Below are 20653 nucleotides of genomic sequence, written 5' to 3' on the forward strand. Positions count from 1 at the left end.
TTTGTGCTGCATGTTTTTTGCTCTCACTTTGTATGCACCAACTCAGCAAGTCCTTTCAATTCAAAAAACTTGGAGTAATGATGTGACGCTTTTGACTTTTCATTTTTGGTTTAACTGAAGGCTCTCGACCTCAAAACCCTAGAAAAATATTGTGCCAACCAAAACTGCAAAACAGTTTCGGTTGTGTTTCTTAGCAGATTGTGTACGTGCCGCTGTTGTGTTGTGACAAAGAAGATTAGATGGGAGCAGAAAATTGTAGCGGAAGAGATAGTGAGATAGAGAAAGTGTGCACCATCATTTGAATATTCATGTAGAAAAGGCTTGGAAAGATGTGTTAAAATCTGAACGAGTATATTCTGACGCCATGAAAGGGAGACGGCACATGAACCAAGTGACTTGGGAGGCCACATACAAGTCATTAAAATTTGAAAAACATTAGTCAAATGCATTTGCTGTGAACTTCATGTTTACGGTCTGGAGGCGTATTTTATTTGCTGCACAAAAAAAAAAAAAAAGAAACCTTGGGTAAGTTATTAAGCCAGCCACGAAAAATATCTGGCCAGAATTTGTTGAGACCCTAGAACAAGCTTGATCAGCTGAAGTTTCTCGCTAAGCACCAGTTTGCTACTAGCTGCGCAGTGTACTTATAGTTGAAATGGTAAACGAAAGTTTTTGTCAATACATGAAGTGCTTGCATAACGTGAGCAACTGCGCAACATATATGCAATATTGGAAGCAAACAGCCAGGAGTCGGACGCCAAACAATGTTAACATCTTATCTGGTAGCTTATCGAACAGGGTCTTAATTTCTGCCCCAAAACGGATAGCTATAGCAAGTTTCAAAAGATGTCCAGCAGGACGTTGCTTGTGTCTAACCTACGATCAAGCTTTTCTCCTAAAGAATTCGTAGGTAATAAATAAGCAGCTAGGAGTGCAATCAAATATATATAAGTCTGGTGATAAAAGTGGGAAAATGTGATTGTCTAAGAAGTTCAACAACACCTGGCAAATCGATTTTTCTACAAGCATCTAAATTTCGATCCCAAAAACGACTACAAAGTATTACTTAAGCAAACTTATGAAAGCTGAAAAAAAAAAAAAAAGGAGGATGGAGAGATTAGCGAAATTGTGTGTCGTTCTTGAGTTTGCAAATATAAGTAAAAAGGACAATCCAGGTCACCCCTCATTGTTCCAGGTGTTGTTTCAGAAAACCTGAGCTTTTCTGTTCTTTATTAATGCAGGCAGCATTATTTCAACTGTTTACGCCTATGACAAGTACTACGCTGTGCCAGCGGTCTCTGTGTGCGCAAGGTAAATGGTGGGCATTTGCCATACATTTGCGTGCGGCGCCACACCCAATCACTTTGCGCCGTGGCCTTCGAGATGCCTTTTAATAAAAACCAATCTCAAAGGCCATTACTGAGAGGTGCAATGCCGACACATCATCCACATATAATTATTAAAAATTCGCATTTAGCACGCTTTTTATATTTTGTCACTTTTTTACTTTTAGCTAGTATAAACAAATAACTGTCATACATTTGGGTGCGCAAATACGCTTTGCCTGACACCATTTGTTTTCTGATGAGCGTGTGTCATGCTGGTCGAGTGTGTGTGTGTGCGGTCGCGATAACCACCCCATGGATCTGTGTAAAACGTAACGTTGTGAATGTTTCAAGAAGATGCGGTTATATTTCAGCCTTTTGTTGCTGTGCGTTCCTTGTAACTGTTTTCCTGACCAGGGGAAGTGGTCCTTCAAGGTTGATAATGTGCGTGTTTTTGCTTCTCGGTTCTGTTTGCGTCGGTGTTCGAAATCACCCGATCGAGCGCTTCGTGAAAGTTTTGCCCGGTGTTGTGTGCTTGTTGGTTTCGCATCACGTTGTCCGCTGCGTGCGAAATCTGCGCCGACGCCACTTGTGTGTTTTGTGTTGTGCGCCTACCGCGCGTGGTTTTGACGACGATCCGCCCGACCCTTCTTTCTCTCTCGGTGGTCGCAGGTGTCCAATCATTATTTTGCCGTTCAGAAGAGCCTGTACAATGGATCCACGGTCTTTGTGACAAGTAAGTGTGTCATGATGGCCGGATAAAGCGTTCCTTCGCGCGTGCTAATCGCGTCGTGATTCGGCGTCGCCGTACGGCTACCGCGAGCTGTGCATGCCAGCGCGTAGCGATGGCGACACCGGACGACGCCTTGACGTGCGAAAAATGCGGCCGCCAGCAACCAGTGCCTTCTGTGCCGCAGTTTCCTGCGAAGCGAGCGTGCCCGGGGACGCGCTGACGCTGCAGGTCGGCTGGACGATGTACCGCAGCCCTTGCTTCCAGGAGTTCCTCGACGTCGACCTTCTGGTGCGTAGCAGAGAGCTAGCTCTCCCGGCCCGACACTTACGTGGATCGCGCCACAGACGCAGGAGCAGCTTGCGGGGCTGGACGCCGGCGCGAAGCTGTTCGAGTTGGCCACAGCGTACAGCCGCATCGAAGACGAACGCCACCAGTGCCTGCACCTGATCGACCTGGGCGTGCTGCGGCACCGCGCACCGGTGAGTCGCCGGACCGTGTGCGAGCTCCAGTGCTGAGACCTTCTCCTTTTCTTTCAGCTGCTGAGCGTGAAACCCAAGGGTAAGTGCGACCCAGAAATGCGCGCCTCAGTCGGAATGCACAGGCTTTTCGTGCGCGCCTTGCCGAGGACGCTCATACTGCGAAACACGCGCCTCAAGGTGGCGCATCTTGACACATATATATGGGCTGGACTAGTTTCGAAGTGAGGGAAGCTCACAGTAAAATTGATTATGAGGAACGACTGATGCCTCTGTACAGGTACAGAGGCCTCTGTACAGATGCCTCTGTTGGAGGCATCTGTACAGGAAGAACATTGATTCACAGTGGAGGAAAGGAACTAGGAAGCTTACCAGCAAGTATGTGGCCTGTAGGGTGGGCAACACAGCAACAGAGAACGTCAAGCGGAAAGTCAGAGAGGCTGAAATAATCTCATGGGTGGTGGTAATGGAAAAGAAACCTGCCATGAGTAGCTACTTAAGAGGAAAAAACGAAATCAGGAAAGAAGGAATTTATAATAACTCAAAGGAAAGCTCATTACTTTTCGAAGCGAGATCAGGATGCCTTGGAACACGCACCTATAAAGTGAGATATAAGAAGGAAGAAGCATGTGCTTGCTGCGGTAATGCTAGGGAAACATGGAGCATGTTTTATTAGAATGTGAAGACATCCGCCCAGCGGTCGATTTAGGCACCACTGGACTCCTTGAAGCCCTTGGGTTCAGCGAGAGCAGGGGAAAAGTAAATGTGCCCGCAATAGAGATTAGTAAGAGGCGATTGGAAGATTGGTGAAAGAAAAATAGGGAAACGACAAAAAACGGAGACATACAAAAGCAAAGTTTGCAATAAAGGGTAAGAAAATTTGGCTGTGAGAGTTCATAGTTTTGTTTTTTCCTTTTTTTAACCTAGGTAGGACAGTAGGCAGTATAATAGCAAGAGCTTGGTGACACAACCCACCGCCCCGTTCCAAAGGGGATGCTCATAACATCCATCCATCCATCCACATTTCATACACATCAGGGAATGATACTAAAGCTAAAGAGACGTCTGGCATTCACGACCAAAAAATAGCATGTGACCGATTTCATGCCGACTATGACTAAACCACTGCTGCCCCAAAGCACGCAGATAGTAGTTGTCCTTGGTCCTCGAGAGCAAAAGGCAGAGGGGGGAATATGAATGAATGAATAAATTTTATTGATGAAAGGAGGATGGCTCTGTTGAGGGGGAAAATAACAAGATTCTGCTATAGAAGTGGGGTTATGGAGATGCGCTCCTAACTTGCCTTCTCACTCTAAATATTCACTATGGCATCCTCCTTGGCATTCCTCACAAAGTTGCCTTGAACCCAAATATGGCGCTTACAAGGTTGCTGTGCATGCACTCTGAACATGGTGAAGTTAATCTATTGAGCTGGTCGGTTCCACATGACATAGAAAGACGGGGAAGGAGCTAGCTCTGCTTTATTCAGGAATTAACTCAATGCGCATGCTGCAATTGAAATCGACATGCACGCAATAGCACAGAGGCATGAGCCGACGATGTGTCAGTGATTTCCATTTACAAATCAGCCCAGAGGAGCACAATCTTGCAATACTTGCCAGTTTATGCTGGACAATAAGTTTTCCTGTCAGGTGCTTATATCAAGCAGCAAAATGCTGTTTTTTAGCAAAGACAAGAGCAGTCAGAAGGCTGTATGAGAACAAGTTTAAGTTGATGTCAGTGGTTTTGAAATTTCTTGTACCCACATGCATTGGAGCTCTTTTCAGTTTGTCTACTCAGCCACTCTCAAAATGGCTGGGTAGCACTGTTGAACAATGCAGTACTGCTTCTGCATGCCACAGTTGCAGGAGGCAATAAGACGGCAGTCCAGCCAACAGAGCTGCCGACCGTGTCTAGCGTGAACGAGGATGGCATCTACATGCTCTTGCTGCACGTGCGCTCTGATGGCAACTTTTCCTTGCAAGGTGAGATACCCACGGCAGTGCAACAAGCACTGGTGCCCCAGCCAATGGCAGCGACGAGTATTGAGCTGCTTGTTGTTTCGGATGGCCACGCGTTAACCCTTTAAAGATGAGATCCATAAATATCCAAGGGAAATGTTTATTTTTCTTATAAATGTGCAAAATATACAGAGAATGAGCATATTCAATGAAAATATTTCTTGCGGAATGTTTTCAACAGTAGAGGGACAACACAAGACAGAACACTGAGAGTGAGCTTCACCACAAGCCACTTATAGCTTCATTTGGAACTTGTACAAAGAGTCCTAGTCAGATGTGAAACAGGTGCACATTGCATTCCATTTGCTGTACATTACACGGGTGACCGCTGCAGCTGGAGATCTTGTATCGGTCTGTATCCTGTGACAGCATCTTCAAAAGAAACTAGTCACGTGCAAAACTTTATCGTCCTGTGTTCCCGCTTTTATCCAACAAATGAAGCTTGCTGTCGGTCATTCAGTGTTGGCTGACGACGTTTAGTCTGAAACACCATACTCAGTATCAAAATTCGACGAGAAAACAATTTTTCTTTTATGGTATGTTGCCTGTGGGCAGCACTTCTCCATAAATTGTTGATATGCATGCAGTACTCATGCAGTACTCATGCAGCCACGTCATCATTAGGGTGGAAAGTGAGCTGCACGTACAGTCGTTTCATCCCCAGTTCAGGGTGCAAATAAATTGCAGCCGAAGATGACTTGGGCAAATGAGGCAGTGAGGCAACCCCTAGTTGAGGTAGTGTTTATTGCCAGATGTAAATAGGGAACCTTTAGGGCATTGGTTGCAGAATGAAGCAGGGTGCAACACTGTGTGTGCAATTCACTGTTGTCATAAATTGAAACATGAGCAATATCCGATATAAAGTAATAATAATAATAAATAAAAGAAATAACTGTAGAACACGACATCAGAGGCATCCTTACCATTGTGCCCTACAGTGCACAATTATGCGTGCTGCTATAGTGCTGCTATTATGATGAAAGGACTCCTACCTAAAAGCCTGACTGGGAGTTAGTATTCTACTGTACCAGCCTGTGGTACTGGCCAGCATACACAAGATATGGAAATGAGTGAGTCTTGCTCATCAAATAGCTGCATGTGAAAGGGGAAAATCATCATCCTCTGACATTAGCACTAAGCCACCAAGGAAACACACACCAGTTTTTCAGTAAGAAAGCTTTCTTGGTCAAGAAAAATTTCTTCTGGTCCGGTAATTGAACCTTAGACCCAGCGCCTTTCCGGGGCTGTTGCTCTGCCATACTAGCTAACCAGGAGGCTAGCAAATAGCAGAGCGAGGTCAAATGAACTCTTTCTGCTCTGATGATATCCAACGTCAAGAAAAATGAACATCAAAACTATTTTCACAAATGTCTATGCACTGCATCATGCTGAGGGTAGGCCCCTGCGCTTACCTCTGGTGCCTGCTACCTAATGCTTATCACCTGCCTTGGGTGACAGAAAAGTGGTCTTCAAATAATTGGTGGCCATATTTTGCACCCTTACAATTGTGAATAAAACCTTTGATTCATTGCCAAGAATTCCCAATGTCAATGTGTTTCTTTATTTTTCCCTGACTTCTATCATTCAGATGCACATAATATAAAATTTTCCCTCCGTTGGAAAAAATTCAGACAGGAATGGATTAATTGACAACTCAGAGCAGGGACACTGAATATGGAAAATCAATTCCATGGAAATCTGCAAGTTTGGGGAAGTTTTACAGCAAGACACTTTCATGGTTGCCCCTTTCGTGAAATTTTCTTGCAGATTTCCACAAAATGGTTTCGCCAAATAACTGCACAGTTAAAGTTATATGAGCACTCTCTCTGCAGTGGACATGTCCCTGCGGGGCAGCCATGGCTACCTCTCGGCCGTCGACTGGCCCTTCCTGCCGGTGAGTTGGATGGCGGTAACCAGCTGTTGGGGTGGGTGACTCAGCTGGTCTTCTTGGTGCGCAGTTTTATGGGGTGATGTGTGGCGTGTACGTGGTGTACGCCGTGGTGTGGCTGGCTGTGTCAGCACTCCAGTGGCGAGACCTTCTGCGCATCCAGTTCTGGATCGGAGGTGTCATCTTTCTGGGTGAGTGCTATGCTCCTAGCCCCTACTGGCATCTAAGGGTTCAGTCGGCATTCTGAAAGACTGCACATTGGTTCGGTCTAAACTGGAATATACAGTTGCTACATGGCATCCTAACCAAGCTAACTTATGTTCATCTCTGAAATTCGTACAGAGTAATGCATTCATTTGCACAGCCAGTATAACGGCCATTTAATTTAGTCCCTTACTCCCCCCCCATCTTGATGTCCATTGCCAGAGCCTTCAGCATTTGCAGTAAGTGAGTTCAGAGCAGAAGGAATTGCTGGAGTTACCTGATTTCTTTTTCCAGTGTTACATTTGCTGTTGTGGCAAACAAGGCAGAGATAGCTTACTAATTAAGTGGTGCTGTCTTGAATTTTCTTTAATTGAAATGGTGTGTTCAGTCATCGTGTGCACTGGCAATAATGGCAAGTGTTCCTAATGGTCACTGACAGGTGGCAATTCAAATATGGTAGGGAGCATGCATCCCTTTTGCCTAGGATTTTTACGAATGCAATAAAAAAGTAAGGTTAATATTTACGCTTTTGCTGTCATGAAAGAAACCAACGGATTTACGCAAATTACAGTTGTGATTGGTGCAGCTGTCACAAATTAGCACGAAAGGTGCACTGTTTCTGGGCTATATACTAGACGTCCGCTCTTGTTTGTGTAGGCATGCTGGAGAAGGCAGTCTTCTACGCCGAATACCAGTCGATCAATGCAACCGGTCGCTCGGTGCAAGGGGCCGTGCTATTTGCCGAGGTGCTGTCGTGCCTCAAGCGGTCCCTGGCACGGCTCCTGGTGGTGGTGGTCAGCCTGGGCTTCGGCATCGTCAAGCCCCGGCTGGGGCCTATGCTCCACCGTGTGCTGGGGTTAGGGGCTGCCTACTTTGTGATGGCCTCCCTCGAGGGATGCTTGCGCACACTTAAGGTGGGTGTGCCAAAATGGGACCTTCTTGTGCCACTTTCCCGGTGGGAATCTGTTGCAAAATGGTTGTCAGTCAGTCTTGTCAGCATAGTGAAGTAACGTGGCAAACAGCACATAAGTGAAACTGCAACAGAGCGTAGAAATGGGACAGTGCCTGAGTTGTCCGTTTCTACAGTTTCAGTCCCACTTTTGTACTCATTGCCGTATAATGGGTAAATGTGATGCCACTGTGTGTGCAAGTTTCTCGTCATGGGTGCCTATCTGGATAATACTGTTTTGATGTACCTCATGGCATGCGTCACTCTAGGTGCACATAGCGGACATACAGTGTCAGCGTAGTCCTGAGCATTTTCTGTGTGACCATCTGTTGTGCGCAGCCCAAGAACACGCCTGACCGGTTGCTGACGGTGCTGGGCATAGGGCTGGCCCTATTGGACAGCGCCATCTGCTGGTGGATCTTCAGCAGCCTCAGTCAGACAACACGAACACTGCGGTTGCGTCGCAACGTCATCAAACTCTCCCTATACCGTCACTTTACCAACACTCTGGTGTTTGCCGTTCTGGGTAAGTGTGGGAATGTTTGGTGGATAACTGTCTGTCGCTGAGCAACTCTCCTGCTTCCAGCGTCTGTTGTGTTCATGGTGTGGGTGACTTTTGACCACCGCACGGCTGAATGTCTGACGGTAAGTGCAGTCCTTGTCGGGTTGGTGGCTGGTATTGCACTAGCAGCTCTGCTCCTTGCAGGACTGGAAGGAGCTATGGTTTGACGAGGGCTACTGGCACTTGCTCTTCTCCCTGGTGTTGCTGGTCATCATGGTCCTCTGGCGCCCTACCAACAACAATAAGCGGTGGGTGCACTCACATCTCAACACTGCAGTGCTGTGTGATGCCCAGTGTTCGCTTCGGTGCAGAAAGGTTTATTTTCTTTGCTTTTTCTGACTATGCCATCCAGACGTTGTGCAAAACAAACTTGTATCAAAGGACAGACACCCGGCAGAGATCTGCCTGGTTGAGAACTGGATTCGAAAAGTGTCCACGTGCCTGTCAGAAGTAAAAAGATGCATATAAGCACTGCTACGTCTCACACCATCTCACCCCTGAAGAGGGAGCTGGTCGGACTTCGAAGCTTCGGGCTTTTAAAATAAATTTTGGTTGGAGTTTCTTTATTCTTTATTTTCAAACTTGCATCAAGTACCAGTTAGTTCAACATTCCTATATTCCGTTTCATAACAGAAGGTGATGCTGTGGATCGAGTCTACCTAAGTAGTGCAGTCAAAGAAGTCTCACTCAATGCGTTGCGTAGTACAGATGTTTTTGATCCACAGAGCTTTCTGCAGAATAATTACTTTCGTGTAGTTATATGTATTACAAGTGCAACTCATGGATGTAGTGCTAAGTCACATTGCACATTATTTCTGCACCTTGCTGCTTCCAGTATGTGAGTTGCTATGTTTTCGGCGCAAGCGAAAGTGGTGTGCAGTCACAGATAAAGTTGTCTCTCCACTCGTTCTGTGGTAAATTGGTTTGGATCTATGACATCTTCTATGTAATTATTGTCATATTTTGCTAAGTGCCCTCAAGTTCTTGCTGGCATGTACTTTTGGTCTCCCGTCGATAGCAACTTCAACTATTTTGTGCTGTGTTCGTAGACTGCGGTGGCTGACGATGCCTCCCTATCGCTCTGCTGATTTGTCCCAGTGGATAGCTGTTCTTCCACCACATTCTTATTACAAAGTGCTAAAAGGAAGCGACACACTTATGGTTGAAGTTATTCACCTTTGCAATGAATTGAACGTACTGTTATTGGGACATCTCGTGCACAATGATCACAAAGAAATTCCACCATGGTGTCGTCAAGTTCACTATGAATAGCATAATGGTGAAAGTCAGTGAAAGTCTAGTTTTACTACTTTAATTTCTGTTTGCAGAAATAGAGTGGTGCAGTGCCACTGTGCTACCGTTCACTTATGCGCAATCTATCGTACTGTTTTTGATTGCAGCGCTAAAGTCAAGCCTACATCTGCTAATTTCGTAACCTGAGACAGTAGTAACTCTCTTTTGCACAGAATTTGTAAAGTTTTCACAGTCACAAAGGCAATAAAATGGTGACACTTTCTCAGTTTTCTTTTTTTTTTCCTTGGCACACCGTGGCCAGACGACAATTGAAATTGTGCCAAAGACAGCTACAAAAAGCGAGATGGCACTTTTACACTAATTTTTCTGAAGACAACAACAACAACATATATTTCAGTTGTTGCTGTAGTTGCCATTAAATCCCATGAATCAACCAAATGTTTGTGCACACATTTGATGGCCCTCCATGCAGGTATGCCTTCACGCCACTTCTGGATGCTGCTGACGATGAGCTAGAGGAGGAGGAATTCCAGCAGCAGCCTCACGATGCTTTTGGTGAGTGCTTGTCGTGTGTTCTTCGTTTGAGCACGCCTTCACTGCCACTACCTTTCATTTGCAGAGGGCATGAAGATGCGGTCCACCAAGCCAGCAACAGGCCAGCCAGCTGCCAACAAGGAGGATCCAGTAGGGAACATTTTATAGACCCTTTTCATGCTTACAAACATAGTTCCCAGAAGACTTCCGGAGTGTTTGGTTAAACACTCCGGGGCAGCACAAGTTACAATATAAAAATTTATGGGACCCTACATCTGGCACCAATTTTGTTGCAGAGTAGAAAAGTTTGACAAGTGAATTGCAGTGTCAAATGCAACAAAAGATGCGTATACATGAGCTCGACATACGGTGCACGCTTTTTATATCTGAAAATATCAAGAATATGTGCCTACATTATGCTATGCGACAAAATACTTCTTTTTAACTGGACTGTCGAAAATGGCTGACCGGAAGTTCTCTGGGGTCGTGAATGCACTGCTGCCACATCGCGGATGAAAAAAGTTTATATTAGAGAGATTGTGACATGCTGAACTTGACTGGCTTCCCTAAAGGGAAATTGAAGAAAAAAAAAAAGATTTGGCTTGTATTAGTGAATCAAGCTTCTGCAACACCAATAAAGCCACTCTTACCGTAAGAAGCGGCCCGGTAAGCCATTAAAGGTGCGAAGGTGAAAGATCGGTGGAAATGTCGCCTTGTCATTCCTGCACCTGCTATGACGTCGTAGATTTCGTAGATTTCGTTCTAGTTAATCCTTTATCACCAAAAATTGGCTGCATTGTAATCTAAAGGAGCCAAGGATAAAAACATGTCAAGTTTCGGAAAGTTTAACTGAGTCAACGTGGTCCAAATGGGTAAATGTGAGAAAAAATAAGTACTTTGAAATCCGTGGCGTCACACTAATGTACCAATGTCTGGGTTTTGGTGCGAGATTCAGAAAAATGGAACTCTGACCTTCATTCGCTCTTCTAATAATCAATCGATTATTGCAATAGTAATGATAATGGGGCTTTCAGACAGTACTTCATCACTCTACATCGATTTAGTGTTTAGCTTTAGTGTTCCTATAATGCTCAACATATCATATATGCTAGGCCGAATTTGGTGCCTCAAAATGTTGATAAAAGTGCGGGAGACTTAATGCAAAGCCCATAGTTGCGTTTTTGACATGCTGTTAGTCAAGTCTCAACTGTGGATAGTTCAACAAATCACTTACTGATAAATGACTCTACTAATTAAGTTATAACTCAAATAAAATCTTCTTTTTTTTTGTATGAATGTACTGTCCATGGCCAGAATTAAAGAGGGCCTTCCAATTTTTCTTTATGTGGAACTATGTTTGGGCATTACAAGGTTAAATTGCATGCCTCAAGAATACCAACCGTGGCAATTGTCTGGACACACTGAGCCCTACCTGATTGCTCCCTATGCTGATTAAATGTTCGTTCAGGAAATTTTCTTGCATGCAACATTGCACTGAAGCAACGGAAATTTTTGAGCATATTTTCCTGCTGCAGGAGGATGACCTAAAGTGGGTCGAGGAGACGATTCCCTCATCCCTGGGAGAAACGTAAGTTTTATTGGAAATCCTCACTGTCTGAAAGTTTTTTCTTTACTTGTCTGATCGCTTACTCCCTCTTCCAGGGCCCTGCCAAGCCTTCTGGACTCCGATGAGGTAAGCGCTGCTGGTTGCATGATAAGTCAGGCATGGATTCTGCCATTGCCGTCATCAGTCATTGCTACATGCATCCAGTTGAGGGAACACCTGGGTTGTAGGCGAAATTTTTTTTTTTAATCTTAGTTCCTCGAGGTATCTGTGTTGTGGTATCATTTGGCATTGTGCTTGGCAGTGAGACTGCCACTCCGTGTGTCTGCGGTGGCGATACAATGTGTTGCTACATCGCTTTAATGCAAATTGGCATGCATTGTGAGATCAGTTCTGCCTTATTCTTTTTTCCTTTATTTTTTATGCATGCTCTTGTAAACGATAAAGCACTTCCAATGTGGTGAAGTGAGTCTGCCTGCTGGACGAGGCATCTAACCAGCACCTCTTCCATAGGAAATCATGACTGTACGGTTTGAACGGAACAAGATGGAGTGAAGACAAGCTGTGTGTGTGCAGCTACCCGCCAAGCACCAGAGGCATGTCCATGTCCTGTGTGCCTGAACTGTGGGACAAGAAATGTGTTTGCCTGTCCTTTTGATTGAGGCTTCCTTCACTTTGTGACCAAAAACCATTTTCGGTGTGAGAAAAATCACACTCCCATGGATTATCACTTGGCTGTCATAATACTTGCCCCGGTAACTTCCCTATTTATTTCAGCTAGCCAAGTGGCATGGTGAATTGTTACATAAAGTGTGGTGTGTTGCCGGTGTTACTATGCACAATGATCTAGCTGAGCTTGCTTTCTTTCCTTTTTGGTGGGATGGTGACACTCTAGTCTCCACGAGAAAAAAAAAGTGCTGTGCATAGTTGGCGAGGAACATTGGGAAAAGTTTTTGGAATTGACGCACAGCCCTAATTGCTTTCCATTTCTGGGATTAGTACAGTCATAGATGTGCACATACAAGATATGAAAAATGGGACGAAGCAATTTAATAGCCATCTCTCGCCATCCATGCAATTGACATGCATTGCATGGCAAAGCATGCTTATCTTTTTGTGTTGTCCTTGCCACACCTGTGTAGGTGGCATGACTTGCGTTTAGGCATCCTGTAAATAATAAATGAGAACCTTCAGCGAAGTTGCTGTCCATCTATGGAACATTCGCTCTCTGCTTGAACCTTATTTGTGGCGACCTGGCAAGGGGGTGGCATTGCTGTAGTTCTGACGTGTTTGTAGCGTGTGCATGATTTGGAATTGTCAAGTGTGCATCAGGGGCTTATGGTATGCTTGCTAAACAACACATGTGCACATAAAATGCAAAGCATTGCTCAAGCATTCTTCGAGATTACTGATGCTGCGGGACGACTGCTCAGGAATACGGTGAATGGATGTCACATACTGGGTGTCAGAGCAGAGGAAGCCATAACTGAAATCAAAAGTAGCCGTTAATTATTGAGCCTGGCGTAGTGTACAACAGTGTGCAATGCTTGGTACACAGGCCCCACTGCACACACCTTCACTCAACTTATATAGAATGTGGAGGTTTGTTGTTTTGAGTGCTTGCGGGCCACATCAAACGATGCGAAAGTTTTCACTTGCTTCCGTCAAAAGGGGAGGGTTTACACAAAGACATTTAATCAATGACATTTCGCTGATCTTTACTCTCCCTTAACACTTTGGAATCAAAAACTGAATTATCTGACTTTTGATATTAGAAAAAATACTTTGTTTGCACTCAGTGTTTGAAATATTACCGCTAGGTAACACAGAAATAGTTGTGGCGCATTGCACTTCTGTATGCTCTGTTTTTTTTTAAGTGAAGCTAGCGTTAAGGTGGGAGGCCACACTTGAAAGTCAACTTTCTTATTTATAAGTAGAGCCTTGTCAGATTTGCACATATTGTGTATTTTGAAGTGTTCATTTCAAAAATGTAATTATTTTTGTATTAGAACAAAAAGTTCTTGATATACCTTAGGAACTGGGTTCTTTTGTTTGGAGAAAATATAGCATCTAGGCAAAAAAATCGAACACAATGGGTAGGATATAGAAATGACCTAGAATGTCTAAGGTGTGTGTTGAGGTACAAACCAATCTCCTATATTCATTTGAACTAGAGCTGGAGCCCATCAAAAGTTGCCCGAAAAAGTTTGTAATTTTGACATGTGAAACATAATAAATATGTTTTCTGAAAAAAAAAAAAGATTGCACTAAAATTTGACTTGGTGCACACTCCAGGCATTGGTCTTTTAGGTAAAAAATGAATAATTACGAGATCTAAAATATTACAGAGGCTTTTTTCTCCCCAGAATTGCAGGTTTGTCAAAATTGTCCTTTTGACAAGTCAAGGAAAAACGTTCCACACCATTTTTATTAGAACAAAACTTATTAAATCTTATGGAAATGAAATGTCTTAGAAGCACAAAAATGGGCAAACTGAAAAATACAATTTTTTTTTTTGGGGGGGGGGGCGTAGTTTTCGGCCTTTAAAGGGACAGTAAAGCCAAAACGTCTAAGGCGTCAATTTGGGTCAATTTGCACAATGCCGTAGGCACTTCTAATTTTAATTCTGTCGCTAGTACTCAACCTCTTACAACGAAAAAGATAATTGCATGGCATTATAAGACGGAAGAAAATTTGAGTTGTCCCGTTCTACTCGATGTTTAGAAAAAAACTCATTGACGTCGCCCTTGACGACGACACGGACGTACGAAAGGTTTTGTTTCCGCTCTACTCTGCCCTGCCGGCTCTTTCGCGTTTAAGTAGTTTCGTTATCGCGTAGTGCTGCGCTGATTTTGCCAACTCGCGAAATTCGGCACAAACAGCGTGCAGCAGAGAATGACACGTCCGTGTGACGTCGCCCGATGCCCGAACGGTGCACGGCATTTGACCAAAAGCCGCTGCAGCGGCGAATCCAACGCTGTGTATTGGCTCGGTTTCTCCATCCATGGCCGCGCGCTCGCATTTTGCGCATAAATCCACATTAAAGTCCGTTAGTGATTTGAAAGTACCGCCTCTCTTTGAAGTCTGTGCCGCCGCCGCGCGATCTCCTCGCCTCCTCCTCGCCCCTTTATCGTCCCCTCCGCGGGAATCCGTTTTGCGTCTTGCGCTTTTACTGGCCGCGAACTTGCGATTTCGCCGTAGCCGTGGACCAAGAAGGCACATGACGTCACACCGCGTTCCTCGTCGTTGCGTTCGCCTCCGCTCGCGTCGCCAGCTGCGTCGCATGCCTGATAAGTCGTAGGATTGTAAAGGAGAGCTCGCGTGCGCCGTAACCACAGTTGAGGCGGCAGTATGGACGGCGACAATTCTGATAAGCAGGCCTGGAATCGACATCGGAACGAGATGAAGAGGAAACGAATCGCCCAGGAAACAGACGAACAGCGCGCCGAACGACTGGCTAAACGCCGCAACATAGCTAGACAACCAGACTAACCTGGACTTGCAATCAATGTTAACCAAGGCTAATCATGCCATGCCTTAGCTTTCGCTACGTATATCCTGGCATAGCCGAGCTAAGCCACTGCCAAATTTTCTGCACGACGATTGATTGCTGCGCGCATGCACTGATCTACGCGCAACTGTAAACATCAAGATAATGTTTTCTGATATTTCGCTGGACGCCGACGCACGCTTACCTTTACCGTTTGGTCTCCCTGTCGTTTTCCTTGGAAACACGCGGATCTTGCACTGGTTTTGCTTGTTTTTTTTTTTTTTTTGGTGCCATTTTTCTCCTTGGCTCGGCGCAATGAACGTTGCACGCTGTGTTTCCTGCGGTGTTGTGCTAGCGCTGTGCCGTGCTCTAGCGCATATAACTGCAGCAAGAAGCCTGAAAATGACTATGCAGTTTTTGTGATACGACAAGGAAAGCGTGACGGCTTGCGCAAGAAGCAGTGGCTGCACAACATTGGCACGGTGCTCTTTCGGCCGGAAAGAACAGAAAACTGTTGTTTGCGAGGTAATTGGCGCCTTTCTGATTGCTAGTATCAAAGCGTCACCTAATATGCTTCATTTTTTTTTTTTCATTCTTCCGGCCTGCTCATCAGCGTTGTTGCTGCGACAGTTTGTACGTTGCGTAAAAATGGGGTTTACATCGTTATGCTGAATATTTGCTGTGATTCCATCAACTCGGACGTGGTCGACTGTTATATTCAATTGGAAATGCAGCACGATAGATTAATTTCGCTGTGATCAATTATGTGCGAAGATACAGCCTCTCAATCGCACTTTTCGTACGTGGTAGTTAGGATCCGTTGCCTGTTTTATTAAAATTCGAAATAGCGCGGCTTCTAGAGGAACTCTGTTTCCAGCTTACTTCGATGTATCTTAAGATAGTTCGATACATTCGCAAATTTCGTGTTATAGATGTATACAATGTGTAGATAGCAGCAGACGCGTATGCACAAATGTTTGCTTGGAACCAACCTTGTTCCATTTGAATGAAATGTCAATATCTCAGTTTTTTGTCTTTCTTGCTCAAAGTATATTTTCATTTCGAAACAATATATTGGGGTTGCTTTAGCTGCTTAGCATGAAAGCTCTTTATACACTATGCTGTATGCGGATTTTGCTGATCGCTTGTGCTCTGCTTGCCGTCCAGCTAGCGGGTCGCCATCTAAATACAAGAAGGTCAATAAAAAGCATCACGATGGCGCAAATACAGCTGTGGAGTTATACATTGTCCGCAAACGTACGTATTACCGTTTACGCATGTAACGTAGTCCTAAAAAAATGCGTTTGGTGCTTGCGAGCAAGAATCACGTACGCAAAGTAGCCGCCTTATGCACAAGTCTCCCGGAAGTAGCGCCATCCACGCTTTGGTTCACAACAGTCAAACATGCGTCCACAAAATCCTTCAAATCACTAATGTGTGAAAGCCACTAGAGGCAGGGAACCACATTCTTCCATTCTTTGGACTCCGTAACGATCGAAGCACCACGCAATTAAGAGAAACTTCGATAACAACACCATATAGCGGCCTCAGAATTCGCGCGAAAGACTCCGCACGCATTGGCGTACGCAGTACAGCACGGTGGCTACGAGCAAGCGTCATGCCACCGACGCAACTAAAGAAACAAAAGGTCTGCAGCGCGCTTGTTTTCTAGCGAAGCTTGTGTTGACTCACAAGCGGCGTTGTCGTGGTCACGCAAAAAAAAAAAACTTGCTTCCAGAGCAGAGCAGCTGCGGGAAAGGGTGGTTTGATAAGTTGACAGCTGCGTTGGAGCGTCAGCAATTAGCAACGATTCCAGCTGCATAGGCGCGCGCTCGCGCCACGCGCGCAGCCAATCAGCCGTTTCGCTTCCGCCAGGGAGGGAAAGGGCAGGAAAGGGATTCGCGCGGGCTTAGTTTCGGTTCAATTCAGTCTCAGAAAATGGATGGGACAGCCAATGGCCTCCGAGATCACCCCTGCGCCTCCGAGATCAACCCTGCGCATGGGGGTGATCTCGGAGGCCATGGGACGGCCACGCGTTGTGCGTCCCCCCGCGGTAATGTTACGGCTTTAAGAAGAAACCAGCCTCCTCATAAACGTTACCTTCAGCATCGTTGATGTTGTTATCACAGTTTTCCTTTTCAAAAATTTTTACACCACGGGGTGCGAAACTGGCCCAAAATCACACGCCTCCATCGAATGCTGCGGCTTGTCCGTGGGAGCCGAGGGGAAACAATGTGCCGCGTGCAGCGCGTTCAGCCAGCGGGCGAGGAGAATCAAGGAGGAGAATATCGCTATCTTTAAATTAACAAGGGGCTTTGAACCACATAAAACTAGCGGCATCTGTCAGGTGCCATTTTACTCACCGACGGCAGTAAAGGGCCGAGATGCATAGTTTCCTACAATTATTGTATGAAGCTCTATGCGGTGATGTATAGAGTTACTGTATATGCTACCAAAGCATATACAGTAATACTAGTGATGTATGCAACGACACTACTACCTCCCCTGCCCCCCTACTTCCGAGGCGATTTTCTCTTAAACCGAGTCTTTTCTTGGTACAAAAGAGGTGATGTGAGGTTTCTGCAATGTTTACAGTCCACATTCACCTAACATTTGCCTTTAGTGTCCCTTCAAGTGGAACTGCCATCATTAAAAGCTTTTGAAGCGAAGAACAGTGGGTGTATGTGGCATTAGCAGCTGTGTCATGGGACTGAAGTGCATTCTCCAAGCCAAGTGTCCCGTCAGGCAGACAGTTATTCGTTCTGATGCAAAATGCGGCACAGAACACAAATACTGGTTACATGCTTTTTACAAAAACCAATTGACTCAGAACTGCGTTTGAAGAATGTAAACAGTTCCCTGTACGTAATTGAAAAAAAAACGATTGCACGCATTGTGCATCTCTTAACCCAGTATTTTTCCAGGTAGCTTCGCTTAACCTACCCTAGATTCCTATGAGTGTGATGAATCTGCCGTTTTTCTCTCTTTCTCGGGACAATTGTAAGCATGTGAACTACCGATATTGTAGGGGGTAAACATGAAAACAGAAATTTGCTGCTTGATGTTGGCTGAACACCATACGCAATATAAGTGCTTCGCCATTGTAATAGTTAAGGTAATTCTTAATTCTAGAGTAAAAATCTGCGATTGCTCCTGTTCTCACGGGTATCCTTTCAGTTGAAGTATGAAATCTGCAAGAACTGCACTCGGTGAAGAAAAGCTTGTTTTGAACGATTCATCTACATTTCAAGCCAAGTTGGCCCCAAGTACTACTGCGATTGCAATGACGCGACAATTCTGATGGCCCATAAAATAGCTTCTTGGGAGCTCGGTGCTATGAAAGGGGTGAGCGAATATTCAAAAATTTAGAATAACAAATCAAATATTCGATTTGATTTTTGAATAGCCATTATTCATAAATACGGATAGTTCTAGAATATTTTCGAATCATTAACTGCGCTTTATTTAAACATCAACTTGGAGCAAAAGTACAATAAATGTTATCTCTGTGGCCTGTGGGGTCTCTCACACCCGTACTCTTGGGACAAAGGAACAACACACTAGTGCAAACAATCACAAGGGCATTTATTGCACCTTTCATAAATCAGTGCCTGCTAGCCGAGTTGCTATCCACAAAACATGCCGATGGGCGCGCGACAAATCTAGAAGTCTGACTCACCGCGACCGGAAGCGAGCGAATATGTTCGCCCCATGCTGGATCCCAACGCCTGGTCGTTCGCGCGTACAGTCACGCGAATCGTGGCGCGTTCGAAGGCGGCCACGCGAGGCGGTCTCGCAGAAGCAAGGGTCGCCGCGCGCACGCGCGGGACGTCCCCGCCGCGCGCCGACCCGCCGGGGAAGAGGGTCGCTGCACGTGCGGCACGACCGTCCCACTTGCCGTGTCGACCCCAACCGCCCGAGCGCCTTGTCTCCCGACGCCCGAGTAACCCCGCAGCGGCGCGACGCTCGCGCCATCTCTCGCACCGCGCTTGTACCGCTCCAACCGCCGCGGGCGAAGCCGCCCTGCAGGAGACGAGCCATGCGGGAAAACTAGATCTCAGGGGAGGCGTGAGAGTCACGCATCCCCACATCCCCCCAACCTTAAATCACTACATATTCCGGCGAAACATTTCACACAGTCTAACATCAACACGTGCTCCGTGAACAAGGTGGTACATGCAACAGTGGCGGCGCCGGGGAAATGTCCACACGCCGTCCATAGCATGCAAGCCGACATTGTCCTTGGGTGCACCGCTGGCGTCCGCCGGTCACAGCGGCAGCTTTGCAGACTCGACGGCACGATGCCAGGCCAGGACTCCGGAGACGACGACGCAGTAGTCGGTACGAACAAGCGTCGCTCGCGCCGACGCGCCCTGCTGGGAAGAGCCGCCGTAGCTGGCGGTGACCGCCGGCTCTTTTGTCGGCCACCGAGGGTTGTGAGCTGGATGCAGGAGGCCGCCGAAGTCGCCGCGCCGAACTGTCCACAGCATCACCATCGCCCGGGGTGGCTCGGTCGTAGTCCGGGGCAGCAGCGCAGACGATGTGCAGGTGACAGCAAACCAGGGGTGACTCCAATCACGCTGCGTAAACTCAACACACTCGGCAAACACTAAAGTAGTGCAAGGGAGAGGAATTATGCATGCGCATCGCCCACGTGGTACGATGTTCAACTCGGCTAGCAAAAGATCGGGCAGCTACTCAGATGCTAAGTTCACGTGAACGAAGCTCGCTTTCTTGAGTCGAACGAGTAATTTCAATTCGTGCGAGGCTAAATATAATGAGGGAAGCGAATTGCAACACCTCAACGCCACGGTCCACCAGGTTGTGTCCCTCCACGTGCGACAGGCAGCTTCGTAAAGCCTTAGGCCTAAATCGTCGCTACCCTGACAACAACCGGCATCCAAAAACAACACCCAAAATGAGCGCAAAACAGGCAGCCGCGAGGAGACGTTAGCTCTGTGAGGTGGTCCTACTCCGCTCGGTGCACGCAGCATCCGAGTTGACGGCGCCCACCGTCCCAGACGGTGTCGGAGCGCCCGGTGCCAGGCCGCAATACCAGTCAGCCCGTAGTGGCACCCGTGGCCCGCGGCCACCCGGCTCCCAGAGCCGCGACTTCATCAGAGTCAAAGAGATAGAAGAAGCTATTTACATAAGAAATTCGGACCACCCACGAGGCTTCCGTACTCACTCGCTTCAGGCTTGCCAATGCTCCGCGGGCGCTGAGCCTCGCTCTTCCAGGATGCAGACCACGTGGCTCTCGTACTGACGAATTTCATAAAAAAAAAAAAAAAAACACTTGCGGAAAGGCTTAGCATGTTGACATGTTCAAACACACTACAGCCACCATCACCTCGCTCAAGAAAGCACGCCGCCGACGCTAGCGATCAAAATTCACGCTAGGCCTACGCTTCGGTTCAAACAAAGGTCTCGAACGAAGCAGAACTGTTAAAACTATCGTCCGATGCCCCAAGAGGTCCACGTTGGGCAGCCAGATGTGGGGTCTCTCACACCCGTACTCTTGGGACAAAGGAACAACACACTAGTGCAAACAATCACAAGGGCATTTATTGCACCTTTCATAAATCAGTGCCTGCTAGCCGAGTTGCTATCCACAAAACATGCCGATGGGCGCGCGACAAATCTAGAAGTCTGA

General features: G+C 46.3%; 1 protein-coding gene across 1 annotated transcript; it reads left to right on the plus strand.

Annotated features, from left to right (window-relative positions):
- The first annotated feature begins 1570 nt into the window (after window positions 1-1570).
- Window positions 1571-12728, plus strand: LOC142588225 (transmembrane protein 87A). The gene is made up of 17 exons (XM_075699770.1): window positions 1571-1769; window positions 1998-2061; window positions 2243-2346; window positions 2403-2537; window positions 2595-2616; window positions 4397-4519; window positions 6388-6449; window positions 6514-6634; window positions 7305-7561; window positions 7936-8122; window positions 8183-8241; window positions 8303-8406; window positions 9885-9967; window positions 10032-10096; window positions 11482-11534; window positions 11609-11639; window positions 12024-12728. The coding sequence occupies exons 1-17, from the start codon at window positions 1683-1685 to the stop codon at window positions 12063-12065; spliced, it is 1599 nt and encodes a 532-aa protein (XP_075555885.1). The 5' UTR covers window positions 1571-1682; the 3' UTR covers window positions 12066-12728.
- Window positions 12729-20653: the final 7925 nt, after the last annotated feature.

The sequence above is a fragment of the Dermacentor variabilis genome, chromosome 7, assembly GCF_050947875.1.
Source record: "Dermacentor variabilis isolate Ectoservices chromosome 7, ASM5094787v1, whole genome shotgun sequence".
In the NCBI taxonomy this organism is placed as follows: Eukaryota; Metazoa; Arthropoda; class Arachnida; order Ixodida; family Ixodidae; genus Dermacentor; species Dermacentor variabilis.